Raw genomic sequence first — 18901 nt, 5'->3', positions numbered from 1 at the left:
AATTTATTTTATCTTTACGCTTTGATAAGTTTTGTTTTTATATTGATAATGGTTAGTGTTTTCTTATAATATTTATTTTTTAAATTATTCAATTTTATTAAGTTTTATTTATTTTTATTAATTTTTATTAATTTTATTAATTTTTATTTATTATTATATACATTTACATATATATTATATACATTTCACTAATTTTTATTTATTTTTTAATAACAATAAAAGAATATATATTTTTGTAGGATAATTTGCAAATTCGATTTAATCAATAATCAAATTAATACGGTCACAAATATTGTTATGATAGTTTTATTTTTTAAATTATCTTGATTTTAATAATTATAAGACAAAAAGGTCTTTTATAGATTTCTTTTATAGATTTTTGAAGATTTCTTCTTTATATTTAATTGTTTTATATCTATTATATTCATTTTATATTTCTTATTAGAATTTTAATTGAATTAAAAATGGCAGACCAGTAGATTTTATTGAGAAGAAATCTGAATTAGTTTCCGAATTTAAGATCGAATATTTTAAAAGAGAGTTTTGCATCATATCGCAAAGGGAGTCGGGTTTCACTCACTTCGTAAAAATGCCCCTGTCGTCGTTCGGATCCACTACGTGAATCGAGATGTTCGTGATCAGCGTCAGCTCTCGCTCATCGGTGACGATCGCCTCGAAGTCGTATACGGACCGATCGAAGCGCTCGATCTCCTCCACGACGCTTATCGTGCCCGAGCGCTCCTCCACGGCAAATGGAACTGAAATCCGGTATGCATGTATGCGGCATGTGTTGCATATTTGCATGAATAATATAAGCGTTTCATGCCTCCGTGTTTCCGGCCTCCGCGGAATATTAAAATTAGAGCGCACCTGGGGACACCCCGTCCTCCCCTTTTCCGGGTTTATCTGACGGGTTTATTAGACCTGTCGCGTTAAAGGAGTCACGATGCGACTATGTAGCTTTTAATTCCCGCGGGCGGGACGCGAGATTAATTTTAACGCATTGCGCGTCATCGTTGTCACGTATACGTACCTCCCTCCTCGTAACCGTGCAGAAGATCATAGATGAGATCGTTAGTTTTAACGGCGTCGTTTAAGCGAATCTGCCCGACGCTGGTGCCTACGGGCACGTTCGCGCCGACCCAAAACTCGTAAGGCGCGCCGACAAAATCTGGCTCCCACGAATCTGGACCTGAAGCCCACGAATAAGAGTCAGCTGATGTCTCGATAAAAGTAAAATAGTTTACGGTTGCTACCGGGCAAAAGCGGTGGCGGATTTACAAGGATCCATTTAGAGTCCTGTCGGATACTTTATAAAACATTTATTTTCGTTTCTCAAAAAATTGTAATTATAAAAGGATAATGAAAATAATAAAAAATAATCTATAATACGGTGCGTTCAAAAAGTTCCGAGACTGATTTTTTTTAAAGACGTACTTAATGATACTATTTCTCAATCAATACTGGAACTGGGTAGTACCAATATTTTTGAGTCTCCCATAATTTTTTCGTTATGTTAGGTGCAGTAGTTTTTGGGTAGTGCACATTGAAAAAGTGTTTATTCCTTTTGCACTGTCACAATGTCAAGAATAGAGCAACAGGCCGGGATTAAATTTTGCTTTAAAAGTGGAAAAACTGATCTATCGAGATATTATGGATTAACTTTTAAAGCCAATTCAATGTTTTAGGCCCGAATTTTACCAATCGGGTGAATGGTTCCTTCTCCATGACAATGCATCCGCGCATTTGTCAATAGTCCTCTCTCAATTTTTGGCCCAAAAAAATGTGACCATCATCCACCCGCCGTGCTCGCCAGATTTGGCATCTGCCGACGTTTTTTTGTTCTCCAAGATAAAATTGACGATGAAAGGAATTGGCTACGAAAATGTGAAAGCGATTCAACGCGCTGTGACGTGGCCTTTAAATTCAATTTCCTAAAAGAATTTTTTTGGCCAAAAATTGGGAGACGACGATTAACAAATGCGCGGGTGCATTGTCATGGGGAAGGAATCATTCACCCGATTGGTAAAACTTGGGCCTAACGCGTCGAATTCGCTTCAAAAGTCGATCCATAACATCCCATAAAACAGTTTTTCTACTTTTCAAGCAAAATTTAATCGCGACCATTAATTGTTCCATTCTTGAAATCGCGACAATGCAGAAAGAACAAATAATCTTTCAATATGTACTACCCAAAAATTACTGCATCTAACGCAACGAAAAAATTATGGGAGACTCAGAAAGGTTGGTACTATTTAGTTTCAATATTGATTGAGTGATAGTGTCATTAGTACGTCTTTAAAAAAATCAGTCTCGGAACTTTTTGAACGCACCGGGTATAATTAAGAGCTTTCTTTTGCACAATTACCTCTAAATTATTCAAACAATTTATTTTTGTCTTTGAATAAAGGCTCTCGTTGTTGAATATGAATTACTTTACATGACGTTCTTAAACGTAAGTGTCAATTGATCAGTCAATTGAGCTTTAAATTCACCAATGTTCTCGATTTATACTTACCATCTGCTCGAAAAATGTCCACCGTGACGACCGCTAAGGAGAATCTTCTTTCACTGGGATTCGCCGGCTGATCGGCCGCTTCCACAAAAATCGCGTGCCTACCCTCGAGTATCGGACTCTCCGACACCGAGATTAGACCTGAACTCTCGTTCACCGCGAACGGGGGTTTACGCAGCGTGGAATTGCCCGGCTTCTGCAACTGGTAACGTACCGACCCATTGGGGCCTAGATCGTCGTCCACCGCGTGCACTTGTCCTAACACAGTTCCGATCTTCGCGTCGCTCCTCGCCACCAGCTCGTAAAGATTGCCCGGCACAAAGATGGGATTGTTGTCGTTGGCGTCGAGCAAAGTGATCTCGACATCCACGGAGGATTTGCCGAAGGTTTCGCCTGTCGCGACGACACTCGGCCGGTGCTCGACAGCGTGTACTTTCATCTTCAGACGATCCCGCTTCTCGCGGTCCAGGATCGCTTGATCCCGCACGGTCAACCAACCGGATCCCGGATCCACGGAGAACGCGCCTGATGGATCCTCCAACCGGTAATCAAACTTTCCGTTTTCTCCTTGATCCTTGTCGCGCGCGATCACCTGCAGCACGCTGAAGCCGTTCGGCAGGTTCTCCACGATGCTGATATTGTAGAGATCGACTTCGAACTGCGGCAGGTTATCGTTGAGATCCAGCACCTCCACCTCGACCCGCGCGACAGTCATCTTCAACGGGTTATCCACTTGCGACGCGTAAATCTGAAGTTTGAACGTGTTGCCCGGCAAGCTGCGCTCGGCGTCGAGATCGATCGCGCGTTTCAGGAACAGCGAACCGTTCTTCGGATCGAGATGGAAGAAGCCCCTCTCGTTCCCGGATATTATATCGTATCGCATGGGCACATTTATGTCCCGATCGCGATCAACCGCGTGGATCGGGTTGGTGAAGTTGATTTCTGTGAAGATTGGGTAGTCCTACGAGAAAAGCGAGAGACCAATATACCCGAAAACTCCATAATATTGCATCGAAAAACGAAATTTATTGAATGCAAGACTCTACGTGATATCTTGAAGAATTTTCTTACTGAATTTCAAGTCTATTTGTCTTTTTTTTACGCTCGTTAAATTTAGATCGTGTTAACCATTAATCGTAATTTTCTTTTTTTGAATTTTTAGTTTTATATATATATATTTATAAAATAAAGTTTCTCAAATAAAATAAAATCATCATTTAAAATAAAATAAAATAAAAATTAAGTTAAATTAATTAAAATAAAATAAAACATTTAAAATAAAATAAAATTAAAATTAAGTTAAATTAATTAAAATAAAATAAAATAAAATAAAAGTTGATTATCATTTAAATTTAATTTCATTAAATAACAATTATCTGCATATTTCTATTAATGTCGCGATATTTGAATGATTCTCGTTCGCGTCTCTGTTTGATTTTCGATGTTAGAGTAGATTTCAAGGACGCCCAATACAAACGTATCAATTTTTATAATCATACCGGAACAGGATAAAACTCGTAAATCTTCGCCTTGTAGATGTCCCGCGTAAACTTTGGGTCAAGATCATCGTTGTCTGTCACAGTTATTTTTACGGTGCTGTTCGTGCTTTTAGCTGGAACACCTCGATCCTAAAGCATTTCATCATATGTATTGCACCGTGAGACGCAACGATTATTAAACTAATCTAATTTATCATCATTCATTGCCGACTTACTATCGGACAATTTCTGATGATACATTAATAAGAACTATTATATTATATAACAACTATTATAAAATACAATATACAATTATTTAGTTACTTGTTAAATTTCTCAAATAGAAAAAAATAGAGAGAGAGAAAACGTGGGCGTTTTCGTGTACTCACGGTCGCGGTAATAACCAGGTCGAATTCGCGATCTCCGCTATCGTAATCGATTGACTTGCGTAGTATCAAGGCAGTTCTGTGACCGGATTCGAGGGAGAATTTGCCCTGCTCGTTCCCTTTTACGATGGCATAATAGACGTCGCTGTTTGGCGTGTTCGGCTTGTCACCGTCCAGCGCGTGAATTCCGCGGAATATCGTCACACCTGTGATTTCATTTTCTTATATTTCACGGTTCAAATCATTTTCGAAGATCGCGGAGGCTTCTCGAAAAATTCAAAGTTCGAGTAAAGCATCGCATTCGGAAAAATAAATATCAAACGCGCTCAAATGCGTAGTAAACCGCGGACATGTATTTCATTTCCGCAAATCACGTGAATTAGGGCTTGACATATGAGCACGAAACAAGTGGGATATTAATTAAGCTGAAATTTAGGTGCGGCAACCCCGATAGTACATGGGGCTAATATCTCACCGACTGGCGTGAGTTCGTCCACCGTCACATGATAAGGCGCATCGACAAATCGTGGCGCGTGATCGTTTATATCCTCCACGTAGACCGTCACTGACAAATGTGACGATACCTAAACACATAAACGTACGTCATACAAGGATCGTTGCACTCGCTGTATTCGTCTCTCTCTCTCTCTCTCTCTCTCTAATCCCGATGCCCAATTATCATGACGCGACGTATCGTAAAACCGATGCTATCGCGTCTTTTGGGAAATGAAAAGGCATGTATGTGATACTCGAGAAATGCGTACTCGACTTACGCACGAATGTAGTACGCGCGAAAGTCGTAATCACCGTAATCTAGTCGAGTGAATGGCAAAATCGCGGCGGTCCATTGATCGCCACTTTTACACCTATCGTCGAATATCTTGGAGCAAATCAGGCGTTGAATTATCAAAAATTGGAAAGTGAGAGAGATATCGATTTGCATTCTTCGAAATGCCGAAACGTTCGGAAACGAGAAATTGTAGAAACGCTCGACACGTCAAGGGGCTATTAAATCATATTACGTATACCAACGACTTTTAACCGGAGAGCTTGAGAATCGTTACATAAATGCTTATTACTGTGCGTGAAAAACCTTTAAAACCGGCAAAGTTGTTCGTTTCTCACCGTTCAAACCGGTCGCCGGTATAATTAAACTCGAAACTAGACGCGCGGTAAAAAAATTGACAGTTAAAGAGCAATCGAGTCCTATAATAATTAATAAGCGAAATTCGACAAAATCACTTGCGTCCGCGGAGAGGTCAACGACTGATAATGTCCTTTGTAATTCCGTGACTTACCGACGAGTCACCGGTGCCCGAGTCGCAGGAAACTCGAAATTTTAACAGATTTCTCGGGGACTCCGCGTCCACCAGATCCTCCATTGATTGTGCCAGGATCAGGGAGACGTGCGTCTCATTCGTTGCTTTGTAAGCGAAAAATCCGGCGTCCTCCTCCTGTGAAATTTATATTGCCGTATCACGTACTTGTACATATACAGGGTGTCCCAGAATTAGACCGATAAACTTCAGGTGGTTATAAAGGACACCAAAACAAGACAATTTTGTCTATAAATTCGTGTCCGCAAATGAGTTGTTTTGGCACTAGATAATCAAAAACTAACAAGAACAAAAAATCTTTGAAAAAGTATTTTCCCAATATTTTAATGTGGAAATGAGTTGTTTTGGCACTAGATAATCAAAAACTAACAAGAACAAAAAATCTTTGAAAAAGTATTTTCCCAATATTTTAACGTGGTTAAATAGAGATGTTTTTATCATAAAATTTTTGTATAAAACATTTTTCGATATCTCGAATAATTTTCGAGATATATCGAGAAAAACCGTTCTACAGAGGAGTGATCTTCAGGTGGTTATAAAGGACACCAAAACAAGACAATTTTGTCTATAAATTCGTGTCCGCAAATGAGTTGTTTTGGCACTAGATAATCAAAAACTAACAAGAACAAAAAATCTTTGAAAAAGTATTTTCCCAATATTTTAATGTGGTTAAATAGAGGTGTTTTTACCATGAAATTTTTGTATAAAACATTTTTCGATATCTCGAATAATTTTCAAATTATATCGAGAAAAACCGTTCTACATATGAGGAGTGATTTCAACCCTTAAAATCGTTTTTGGGTCTCAACTGGAAATTTCTAATTTCATCTATTTACTCCTCTTATATATGTGTAAAGTTTCATCAAAATCAGAATTTTTGGGTTCGTGAGGTACCCTTGTTAATCTTTGATTCTCTAGTGCCAAAACGACTCATTTGCGGACACGGGTTTATTGGCAAAATTGGCTTGTTTTGATATCTTTTATAACCACTTAAAGTTTGTCAGTCTAATTCTGGGACACCCTGTAGATGTAAAAGGAAAGTTAATACACACAACAAAATTGCGATATGTACCTTGTCGACCGACGTAATAACGAGTCGATCTCTCGGATGGGCTTCAAACGAAAGGATTTCAGTTCCTATTGCCAGATTCTCCGGTACCCTTACAAATTTCAGATACTCTCCGATGGGATAAAACTGGCATCCTAACGAGAGGAGAGAAGACCTTAAGTTTTTTATAAACGTAAATTTTATAAACGTAAATTAAGATCAAGGCGCGAATTAAAATACAATAATTTATCAAGAGTTATTTTTAATTTCATTTTCATTTCTATCATGAAGTAAGAAGCAAGGCAAGGCTGCGTTCTATCAAATACGATAACATAAACAGAGTTGTTTGCCTTCGTCGGTTGCGCGTCAATTTCCGGCTATACTTGCCACTCTTCTCTTTACTAACTTACTTTCAAAGTTTACGACAAGAGGAAATCAATATATGCATTCAAAATAAAATATTTTAGAATTCTTAAGTAGAAAGTCCTTTCATATCGCAAATACAGAATTTTCCTTGCAAATAGTTTTGTTCGAAAAGATATACATATGCATGTGTGTGAATTTCTCGATGTTATTTCCATCTATTAATAAAATAAAACGTGGCTTCATAATTATATAATTTAGGAATAAGAGAGATATCAAGCAGTTATCGAAAAAAGTTCAAGTACAATATAAATAATTTATTCCCGTGTATCATGTTTTGCATTACATCCTGTACTTGAAGAATTCAATCTCTCTTTACAAGATTAAATTTCTCCGTAATACTTAAATAATGAACCTTCTCTCTTGCACAATTTATCATGTAGATCAAGTACTTCAAGTGCACGCGTAAAACGTCAGGAAGATCTGCGTGATTCGATCCTCTCGTGCAATCCCCTTATTAGTAAAAACTATCGAAACTTCCGATGAAATCTCTCACGTAGCGTATAATCTTTTAATCGCTTAAGGCAGAAATGAGCGCAAAAACTATCGCGATGTTTCAACTCCTGTGTAAAGATGTAGTTTCTTGTTTTAAATTATTTTCGCAATTACTTCAAATAATACAAAAGCGATTCGCAAACACGGATTGCTATCCGTTTGAGATTTGTTTATGCTTGTATTTCAAATAATAAACGTCATCCGGATCTGACACAAATACACACACATACACATATTTCGTCATAAAACGTTATAAAACGCGATCCTGGACTTTACACTATTGTTGCGTGTACGCGCTGAGTTCACATACAAACGACTAATTATCCAGCGTAATCTGGACGCGAGAGTGAAACATCGCTTCCGACTGCGAAAGGGAACAGATCGAGAGACGATAGCAATGAAAAGGAAGCTCTCCGATTATATCTCAAATTTATTCAGAGGTTCCGGAATCGTTCGGTCGATCGGATCAGATTCGCGCGATATGCATCGCCGCGAATCTTCTCCGATGATGATTTTCACAGTGATTTAATTCACGCGCAGAGTGCACTCTCGTTAAGATTTACAGCTCCCTCCGTGCGAACGGAGACTTTTTATCTTCTCCAGCGTTATAAAAACATCGCGCGATGACGACTCGTTTCGTGCACTCGGAAACCAACGTACGCGCGCAGACCATCTTCTTATTCTCATCTAATGTAAACTTTTTCCAGGGCGCTCCGCTACGTCGGAGCTGAGCAATTGCGTAAACACTTCCATGTTTTGTTTTAGGTATAATATATTGCAGAAATACATATACAGTATATATCAGAACACAATATCAAGGGATAACGAGATAATAATTTATTTATTTATTTTCGCAAATACTTCAGATAATAAATAAATAAATAATTTTATACATATACAGAGTGTCCCAGAATTAGACCGACAAACTTCAGATGATTATAAAGAACACCAAACAAGCCAATTTTGTCAATAAACCCGTGTCCACAAATGAGCTGTTTTGGCACCAAAGAATCAAAGATTAACAAGGGCAAAAATCTTCTCAAAAAAAAATTATTTTTTCAAAATTTTATTAATATGGTTAAATAAAGGTGTTTTTACCATGAAACTTTTGTATAAAACATTTTTTGATATCTCGAATAACTATCGAGATATATCAAGAGAAACAAAAAACACTCTACAAATAAGGGGTGATTTCAACCCTTAAAATCGTTTTTGGACCACAACTGGAAATTTCTAAATTCATCTATTTATGTTGTATTGATGTATATAAAGTTTCATCAAAATCAAAATTTTCGGATTCGTGAGGTTCCCTTGTCAGTCTTTGAGTATCTGCCAAAACGGATCATTTGCGGACACGGGTTTATTGGCAAAATTGGCTTGTTTTGGTGTTCTTTATAACCACCTGAAATTTGTCGGTCTAATTCTGGGACACCCTATATATATTTTTTTCTCTCTTTTTCGATGTATTGCTCCATATTCTTAAAAAAAAAAAATCATACGTAACAAGCGCTTCATTGCCATCTCACCAATCGTTCTTACCTTTTGATACACTCTGTATAAGATGCGAGAAAAGCCGGTTTCGCATTAGGTTTCTTGCGTAACAGTATCGCATCCGGATCTCATAAATCTCAATCCACTCGGAGGTAAGTTCGGGCTTGATACATTGTTAATCTGCCCTATTTATGTCGCGGCGGGGTTACCCCGGCATCATTAGTTATCCCATTTCAAAGCACGGTCCCCTCTCTCGACAACAAGTGCCGATTCGCGTTTTGTAGCCTTCGGTGCCGCGGCTCGGTTAGATTAAGCAGTGCCGCAGGTGGCCGTTTGCACTTATCATGTCAGACTTTCACCTTATCGCGCGGTGAATGTAACGTGCTCCGAAGCGGACGCTCGCTCGTGCGTACGCGCCACTTCAATTAGCGCGCTTTGTTTTTCTTTTCATCGATTTTACCGCTAGTTTTACGTACAGACGCTTTCTTTCGTATTCTTTCGCAACATATTCTACAAATGCAAAAAAAGGTCTCTGTTTCTCAAGTCTGATACATTACTCGCGCTTACTTCTATAAATAAAGAAATCGATAAAGAAAGAATTTCTATATTCTTAACAAATCAGCACCGAACAATCACCCTACCCAGACAGCACAAGGATGTCCTTAGGACGTCCAAAGGGCATCCAGGACATACATGTAGGATATCCTGAGGATATCCTATTTTAATCCTCGGATCTCCTCGGGATGTCCTGAGAGGAAGAGTAAATGATAGCCGTACACTAGCCTCTGGAGAATCCAGGGAGACCCTGTGGAACATCTTAAGGATTTCTATAGGATATGTTAGGGATATTTTTCATACGTTAAAAGGAACAAATTCTAAAACTTAAATATAAATTAAGATTGCGATCTGTTATTTACTGCCAATACTAAAAATCTAATACTAAAAATAGTTCACGTTCTTTAAAATTTGACGTTTTCGTGCTGTACATGAATATTTTAGGTTTGGCTTCCGGGTTTGAGTCGTGTAATATTTTCAAAACAATCCAATATCTGAATTCCCTATGTTGGGATTGCATCAGAAATTGAACTGATAAAAAATAATTATATTTTTAATTTCCTGTTAGTTGCTCTTTGCAAGCTTTATATAATTCTCATGACCAAATCTCAAATACGAGTTCGCGCGTCGCATAGCGGTAAACAAACGAACTAGCGGTTGAATACTATTTTTTGTAAAGTTTTTGGAATGTTGCGCATAGTAACATTTCTCATGAAATATTAAATAAATAATAATTTTGAATATGTGAAAATGTGCGCATCAAATTCAATTATTAATATTAAACGAAATTAATGTTAACAATTAATTGCACATGTATATATCCTCTGGAAATCCAAAGGACATCCAATATAATAGACAGGGCAGATATCCTACAGACATCCAGGGGTTATCCAATGGACATTTATAGGACATTAATACTTATTACAATACTTAAAATTTCTAAATTATATTAAATAGCCTACATAACCGAAAGTAATCATGTATGCATATTAAATTTTCATAAAATATATTTATAATAATATCTTAAAACATCCTACAAATATCCTGAACCATCCTGGACATATTCAGGATGATCCTGAGGACGTTTTGTGCTGTCTGGGTAATATTTTTTCTCAATCCCTACTCATATTCCGATGCACATGTGTAAAATAAAACTCATATATTGGTCTTGTGCAGAAAATAGTAAAGGAGCATGAAATGAAAAAAAAATGTTAAGAATACGGAAATCAAAAGTGTTAAGAATATAGTGGAATATAAGGAATGTAAAGAAAGATTCGACTACGCTCGATAACGGTGAACGATAGCGCGCTGTCGCATCGGTTGCGTCTTAATTAGTAATTTGCTTACATGGCGGAACTAATTGGAAAATTCACGTCTAATTATCATCGGCATTATAAACGCGGTTAAAAATAGCTTTACACTTTCTAACCGTTTCGCGAGGAGACGCCAATCGAAACGTTCTCTTGCGAGGCGCGAATGTGCATCGGTCGCGCACTTCTATACTTGCCGCTTTCTGATTATTTAAGTTTGCTGACAGATTACCCGCGTAATGTACCGAAACCTTGAACAAAGCAACTCCAAGAGATTTAATCGAGCGGAAAATGCTTAAGGATGTTTCGGCTGCAGAATAATAGCAAGAAACTGTCAAAACTAAAAAAAAAAACATATTTCTTACATTTAAACTATTTAAAAAATCAAATAAATAAATCCGAATTATAAAAAGAATTAAAGTATTACAAAATAATATGGTTTCTAATGTCTTCGTAAAAGAAAATATTTGTAATTAATATTTTTTCTAATATATAACAAAAACTTTTGATCATGAATACCCCTTGAAATCAACTGCAAAAAACAAAAAAACGAGTAATTTGCAGAAAAAGAAAAAAAGAGAGATAATATTAGATCTAATAGTAGATCTAAATCAAGTTTTGCACAAATATTTATCAGAATTTTCTTAATATATGTGATAATTTGTATTTCGTCGTGTACAATACGCGATTTTTCATAAGAATCAATACTAACTTTAAACTTAAATAATTTCCAAATCGTTAAGAGAATTGTTCAGGCTTTGCACAGATACTCAGAAGAATTAGTAGAACAATCTACGAAATTTTCATGCTTTTGTCAACGTTTTGACATATGACACGTATATCCTTAAGAAGAAATTTATCATTTTAAATTGCTACAAAAATGTGGAACTTATATCTTATAAACTTCTCATTAATAATAATAATATAAATAAAAATCATATTTTTTTACGCAAAATCAATTATTTTATTTTTAATGATCTTTTTAATCGCATGATTGTTGTGGTAATATTTATTCCGTGCAATAAGACTCTACATCCTCGCAGCGACTATTGAATCTCCTGAAGCTTTACTTCTTACATCTGAGTGAGAGAGAAAATGAGGAAGGATTGTGGACGTGTTTTAAAGAAATCACACTTCGTGGAGATCGCGTTTCTTTCTTTCTCTCTCGTTCTCTCTCTCTCTCTCTCTCTCTCTCTATTTCTCTCTCTTATGTCTGTTTCTCGAGTCGAGAAGAGAATTACTTTTGAAAGGCGAGCGGGCCAAGAAAATCGCGAGCACTCGACACATCTCTATCCAGACGAGCGTTATATGCCGTATGCGACAATGGATACGCTTTCCTGTGTACACACGATGATATCCGCTCACACATACACACACGCATACGCACGCGTGTGCATTTACAGGGATAAGCCCGCTCCTTTTTCGCTTTGACAAAAGTGGGCCAAGGCCGACTTTTTGCGCACTTCCGTAGTTTCTTCAGTTTGGGACACGCAGTGTTCCGGTGTTATACATATAAACCTCAGAAATATGCCTTCCTGTCGCGTCTATCACGCGAGCGGTGATGATCTTAAATATCCGCTTGATATTTCAACAATGATGACGTCGAATCCACAAAATTTAACATGCTGATGAAACGATAAATCTTTGGTCGCGAAGCGAATTATACGGGACGCACTTCGTCAATCTCACCGCTGCCACCAGCATTACTGGATGACAAGTAACAGATGATCGTTCGCTGAAAGCAAAGTTTATGAGTGCGACGTGCACGTTATGATTCACGCGAGAGGCTTAATCAATTTTACGCGTAAACGCATCGAATATATTTGAATCTAACAAGATATATCGGAGTTCCGAGACGACGAGAAAACCTCGTCGTTGAGGAGGTTCATTAACGGACCGTCTACAAATTGATGTAGACACCCGGCCGCGATCTCACGATCTAAAATGGTAACGATGGGAATTAACAGCCCATCTCCGGCAGCACCTTCATTCGTACATATATCCGTGTGCTGATGTGCAAACTAGGGTACATACGAGGTACGCGAGCATTGTTACAGGCGACAATGCAGACTGCACGAGGGTACGCAGCGCAGGCTGTTCTATATAGAGGCTAATTGGACTTTAGTTCGAATCCTCGCTCGGAGTGTCAAATCGCCTTTTAATTGAGTGACATAGACGCATCGAAAAGGCGTAGACTTCTTCATAATAATTCATAAATATATCGCTAACAATAGAAAAAGTAGCATTCTGATAAACATTTGTCTACTCAGATTGCTCGGAAGAATGCTAAATATTTATTAATAATTTTTATAGAATAAATTTTAGCACACAAACAAAAAGATTTATTATAAAACATTTATTAAATTTTTATAAATTAGTCGGTAAAATTAATTAAAATAGAAAAGGCAATTTCGTGCTCTAAGTAAACAAAATATACATCCAACATAATTATTGTATAGTATGTATTTTGTCGGATAAATATTTATAAATGTAGAATTAATATTCGTACATCTATTTATTTTTAAATTCTTTATTGCTTAAGGATGTATATATCATATGTCAAAATATTGAAAATTTCGTAAATTGTTCTGCTATTTCTTTTGAATATCTGTGAAAAACCTGAGCACAATTCTCTTAATGGTTTGGAAATTATTTTAAAATTTGTATTGCTTCTTATGGAAAATCGTGTATTGTAGTATTTATTGACAAATTTGACAAGGAAAAAACATTGCCAGCAAAATAAAAATTTTCACATGTATTAACAAAACTCTAATAAACATTTGTGCAAAACTTGCTTTAGATCCACTTACTCGTTAAAAATTATTTATTAAAAATTGTAGCAAAATACTTTTAGTAACCCAAAATCTTTCTGTAAATTACTCGTTTTTTTTTTTTGTTTCTTGCAGTTGATGGGGGTATCCACGACCAAAAGTTTTTGTCATAAATATTAATTACAATTATTTTCTTTTATGAAGACGTTATATAAAAACCATATTATTTTGTGATATTTTAATTCTTTTCACAATCCAGATTTATTAAAGAGTTAACATTTGGTTTGGGAAATGCGTTGAAACGTTTATTTTTTCGCGTTCTTAAACCGACACGGTTTACTTTTCTATCGACGATTGTCTTTAAACCTGCTGTATGAATCAAAATAACAATTATAAAAATCGTGAGAGCACGCGCACACACCACGTACCTGTTATATAATGAACTCGAACGAGAAGGATCAGCAAAATCGCCGTAATCAGCCGGGAATGTAGCCCGGAAAAGATAGACGTCCACGTTGATCGTGACATTTCTGGCTCCCTCTTCTTCCGTCAGTCACGCCGTCGTATCCTCGTACATCCCTGAAATTATTCGCCGTGAGTCGAATAATTCGTCTACCTGGTTTGAGGCCTGCCGGCAAGCGCAGAACCGTGACGACGCATCTCCGCAGGTTGCACTCATTATAAGTGCATCCTACGTACGTAGATAACCAGGCGCGTCGTGGAAGAAAAGTGCGCGTTCTCGTTCGCGCTTCTCGCGCGATCGAGGGAAAGAAAAAAACAATCGCGCGTGCTCCGATACGCGGGAAAAGTTTACTTATCCCGCGCAATTAATCTTACGTTGTGCGAAAAGCGATTTCAGTTTTGCAATCGGGACTAAAAACTCCCACTGCAAATGCGCATCGCGAGTTTTGAAATTGCATTGCATACATCGTTTCTCATTATATTGGAAAAGAAATTTTTCATCATATTTTAACAATATCTCTCTCGTTTAAAATCGAAACCAAATTTGTAGATTTATGTTCTTTTTTATCCGTCTTTTTTAATAAAAAGTTATGGAATGTCTCACTTTTATCGTATAAATTGCATTTTTTTAATAAGATTCTTTAATTAATTTACAGTCCATTTTTCCTACGAATCGATTCAAATCAATCAGTGGAATCAATCTTCTCTATATAAGCAGAATATTCAAACAACAATTTATTTTAAAATTGTTTATCTTATTAATAATTTAATAATAACATTTTTAAATAACTGTACATATTTATAACATTTTTTAAAATTATTTGAAAGATTATATTTATATATAATTATATAATTATTAAAATTATATATTTATATAATTATGCATATATTTATAATTATATACGTATATAGAATTATATATACAAGATGTTAATAAAAGTTGGACACTATTAGATAAATAAATTGATAGAGCTTTATTTCAGATCTCCGAAACTGACAAGTTTAAAATCCGGAGCTAAAGTTCCATCAGTCTATTTCCATATAATCTTATGAAATAACAAGAAAGATAGTTCTTGCAAAATAATATACCAATTTCACACTATTAGATCCGGACACTACTCGTCGATTGCCATAAGGAAACTCGCGTGTGCGCGCATAGAACGTGGAAAAACATGACGACAAATCGACGTGAAGATCTATGCCGAGGTTCTTGCATACCGGCGATTTCACTTTCGACAAAACAAGCGACCGTAACTCGAACAAATTGACGTTACGCGATTCGTGCCTGCCTGATCAATTTGATATTTTTCCGAGAGAGAAGAAATATACTCTCTTTAAGGAGGATTGTTTTTATTTGCACCCGCCTGCATATCTCTCTCAGAAAGCGAATCTACATTTATATTAAATTGAGATTGTTCCTCTTGTAAAAAAAAAAAACGCTCATGCAAAATTCAGGATGGAGAAACCAGCGATTACAATCTTAAAAACGTTTCTCTTCATCACGCATTCTTATACTCTATATATTCTTTCCGTCTTTGTCGGATCAAACTTTCGCCCCGTTTCACGCATAGTATTTCACGAGCAAATGTCATTTATCTCGGCCAGACGCGGATTGCGTGTGCGTGCAACGCATCATCAATCGTGCACTATTGAAATTCCGAAATAAAAAACTCGCCGTAAAGTAACGAATCTTTTTCAAAAAAATTTGAAAAAGACAAATGAATATAAGACTATAAATAGTAGAGAAAATACAACAATTAAGAATATTCAAATTCCTTTATACATCTGTATTAAATATTTAAATTTTATTCATCGTAAAAAAAAACTCTTGAAAAACTTATCTTTTTCCTTGAAAAATATTTTCAAACCCACGCGCTCACAAGACAAAGTAGTAAAAATTTAAAACAATCGTGCCCTAATTTTTTATTAATTAAAATAGCGATATATAAACTAAAAAAAATAAAACTTTTGTTTTCTAAAAATTAAAGTATTTCTGTCTCTGCGAAATATTGATAAAATCAGAAAAATTATTATCGAGAATAGATAAAATAAATAATATTGTTAGAAATTAAATGTGTCGGAATGTATTGTAAGATATCAAGACAGATGACTTCTCATAAATTGAATTTAAATTAATCTGTTAAGAAAAGAAAAATATATATTTCAGTCTATGTCTTTTTGATTATTCTTAGTTAAATATTCAATTTATTTTTCAATATGATTTTTATAAAAGAGTAAACGAGATTGCATTATGTCGAGTCCGTTATTCTTCTTATAAAGAAAAGACAAATTTGTTATCTTTTAGATTTCAATAAACAGAATTTTCGCTCGTGATTATTCGCGAATATATAAAATGATTCTGCTCCTCGCGACGTTTATCTTTCGGCGAGAAAATTTGAGCGGTGATAAAACGATGGTAAGTAGCGCATTTATATTTTATATATTATATTATATTTTCTCTTATATTATTGTATATATAATAGCTCATATTATAATTATATACATTAGTATCTCTCTTTTATATTTATGTATTGTATATATAAATTTATTATTTCAAGAGCGTTTATTGATTCGTCGAATAATAAAAATCAGCCGTTTGGAGCACGGATGGTCGATGTAGGAAGTTGAAAATGCTCTGCGTAGGTGTCTGCATCCGAATGACGGAATCAAGTGTGCTCTCTCGGCCCTAAAAGCACGAGCATACCGAGAAACGAATGTTCCTTTCGAGCGAGCATATTCCTTCTTCGAGAGTTCTTATGACCAGTGTAATATCGATATACTTCCTATATGCGTAAGAGAACAGGAGAATCGGGAAAACTTTCGCTATTACGTGTTTCGCGAGCCAACGGTAGCTGTCACGCTCGAACGAGATTTCCAGGCATCATCGAACCGATAGAAAAATAAACCGCCACACGGTATAATTGACTGTTCACCGTACAGCGCGAGGCCTACTGTATTTTATAACTTTAATCCCGCACGAGCGATTCATTATCGAAGGGAGAAGAAAGGAAATAGGTGATTATCCGGATGACAAGGGACTAATGGCATTGACGGCGCAATAGCAGTGATTTCTTATGTTAGACATTAATTGGGTTATATACGCCATTCAATCATAAGTGCTATAAAAGACCTTTCAGAAGAATAAAAATTCCAGAGTTTACAAAATATTTAAAATAGCATATGCATTATATATACATAAAATATTGTATATAAAACATTATAATATATGATAATAAAATATTTATGTATGTGGATTCTCTCATGTCATTAGATTTAAATTTTTAAATTTTTAAATTTTTAGATTTTTAAATTTTGAAACTGTATTGAAAAATTCTATAATGCAAAAGTAATCTGACCCACTTTTTTAAAAATTAAAAAAAAATTAATGAAAATTTTTATCAACTGTACGATTAATTTTCTCAAGACTTTAAAAAGGCAAGTCAAGCGACTATTTTCGATTAAAAGGATTAATGGGTCAAATCTTTTAATTAATCAAATTAAAAAAATATCTCGTTACACAACTTTTATCCGGAAATAATTCATATTGTAATAATAAAACTAGACTTTCTTAACGCAATATCGAAATAAGTTGCAGAATGTCTTGCTTCTGTATCTCTCAATTTCCAAACTCGACATCAGTTTCCAGCTTCTTTTTTTTTTTTCGCTCGCCAAAACGGCAAAACTTTCGCTCTAATTCGTGCCTTCACGAGTGAACGGAATTTATCGCGGTCGATTGGACGAGTGTGCACATCATCGTTGCGCCATTTTATATTGACAAAGAATCGAATCCACGAAATTCATGACAAAAAAATCACCCCTTCACCCCAATCGTGCGCGGCGATTCTTCACTGACCTTGTACAGAACACTCGACGGAACCTTCCGGCAGCTTCGCACCGGAAACCCAAGGTCTCGCAAGATGCACTCCGAGGACACTCTACACGACACTCTCTTTGACCGATTGCTAGTGAACTACCCGACTCCTTCGCGCTAAGTGATAGACCCCTCCCTCTCGAAACGTAACCCCCCGTCGCTGTATCGGTTTCAGGTAATTCGTTCCTAGCGCACACGGTGCCGTTTACGTGCCTCGAACGTACGAGGAAGGAATGGCTAAATGTTCGCCGTACAGCTATAGCAATGTACCGAACTACTCTCTTCTAGGTTTACCCCCCTTTCCGGACGTCCTTTCGCTTTCAGCGGCCACTGACCACCGATACCCCGCTCTCCTGCAGTCGTGTAGCAACGAACGAGTGCAATCTTACTTCCTTCACTTCGAGACCCCCTTCGATGCACTCTCGCGGATCGGATTACAACGGCAAGCATGACTTTAGATCTCTTCGAGCGTTTAAGAGGTTGAAGGCGTGGTGCATTATTGTTACATACGTGTCAAGTTCACGGTCTTTCGCTTGGCTAAAATTGAGATTGATTAATTCCATCGCCTTATTTTTGAGATAAAAAAAAAGAGCAAATTAATTTCTCGATCCAAATTGTGTGTATGTGTATTTACATTTTACAAGTAATAATAAATTATGCGTAATTCCCAAAACAAAATTTTTTCTCATTATTCAAGAATAGAACAGTAATCGATAATTATGAGTAATTTATATTTATATATATTATATTAATTTATAT

The 18901-nt window shown here is 36.2% G+C and overlaps 1 protein-coding gene across 2 annotated transcripts in view; it reads right to left on the bottom strand.

The window, feature by feature from the left end:
• The window catches only part of LOC115237847 (cadherin-89D), a 47920-nt gene that overhangs the window by 19424 nt on the left and 9595 nt on the right, over positions 1-18901 (bottom strand). For both annotated transcript variants that reach the window (XM_029811188.1, XM_029811189.1), the window contains exons 2-10: positions 14238-14388; positions 6789-6919; positions 5678-5833; positions 4855-4963; positions 4383-4585; positions 4015-4143; positions 2519-3476; positions 1034-1192; positions 581-758 (exon numbers count right to left, since the gene is read on the bottom strand). In XM_029811188.1, the coding sequence (XP_029667048.1) occupies positions 581-758; positions 1034-1192; positions 2519-3476; positions 4015-4143; positions 4383-4585; positions 4855-4963; positions 5678-5833; positions 6789-6919; positions 14238-14337 (2123 nt within the window). In that variant the 5' untranslated portion in view covers positions 14338-14388. The remainder of the gene's footprint in view (positions 1-580; positions 759-1033; positions 1193-2518; positions 3477-4014; positions 4144-4382; positions 4586-4854; positions 4964-5677; positions 5834-6788; positions 6920-14237; positions 14389-18901) is intronic.

The sequence above is a fragment of the Formica exsecta genome, unplaced genomic scaffold (assembly GCF_003651465.1).
Source record: "Formica exsecta isolate Colony F162 unplaced genomic scaffold, ASM365146v1 scaffold311, whole genome shotgun sequence".
NCBI classification, from domain to species: Eukaryota; Metazoa; Arthropoda; class Insecta; order Hymenoptera; family Formicidae; genus Formica; species Formica exsecta.
This window is presented reverse-complemented; position numbering and strand designations above follow the sequence as displayed.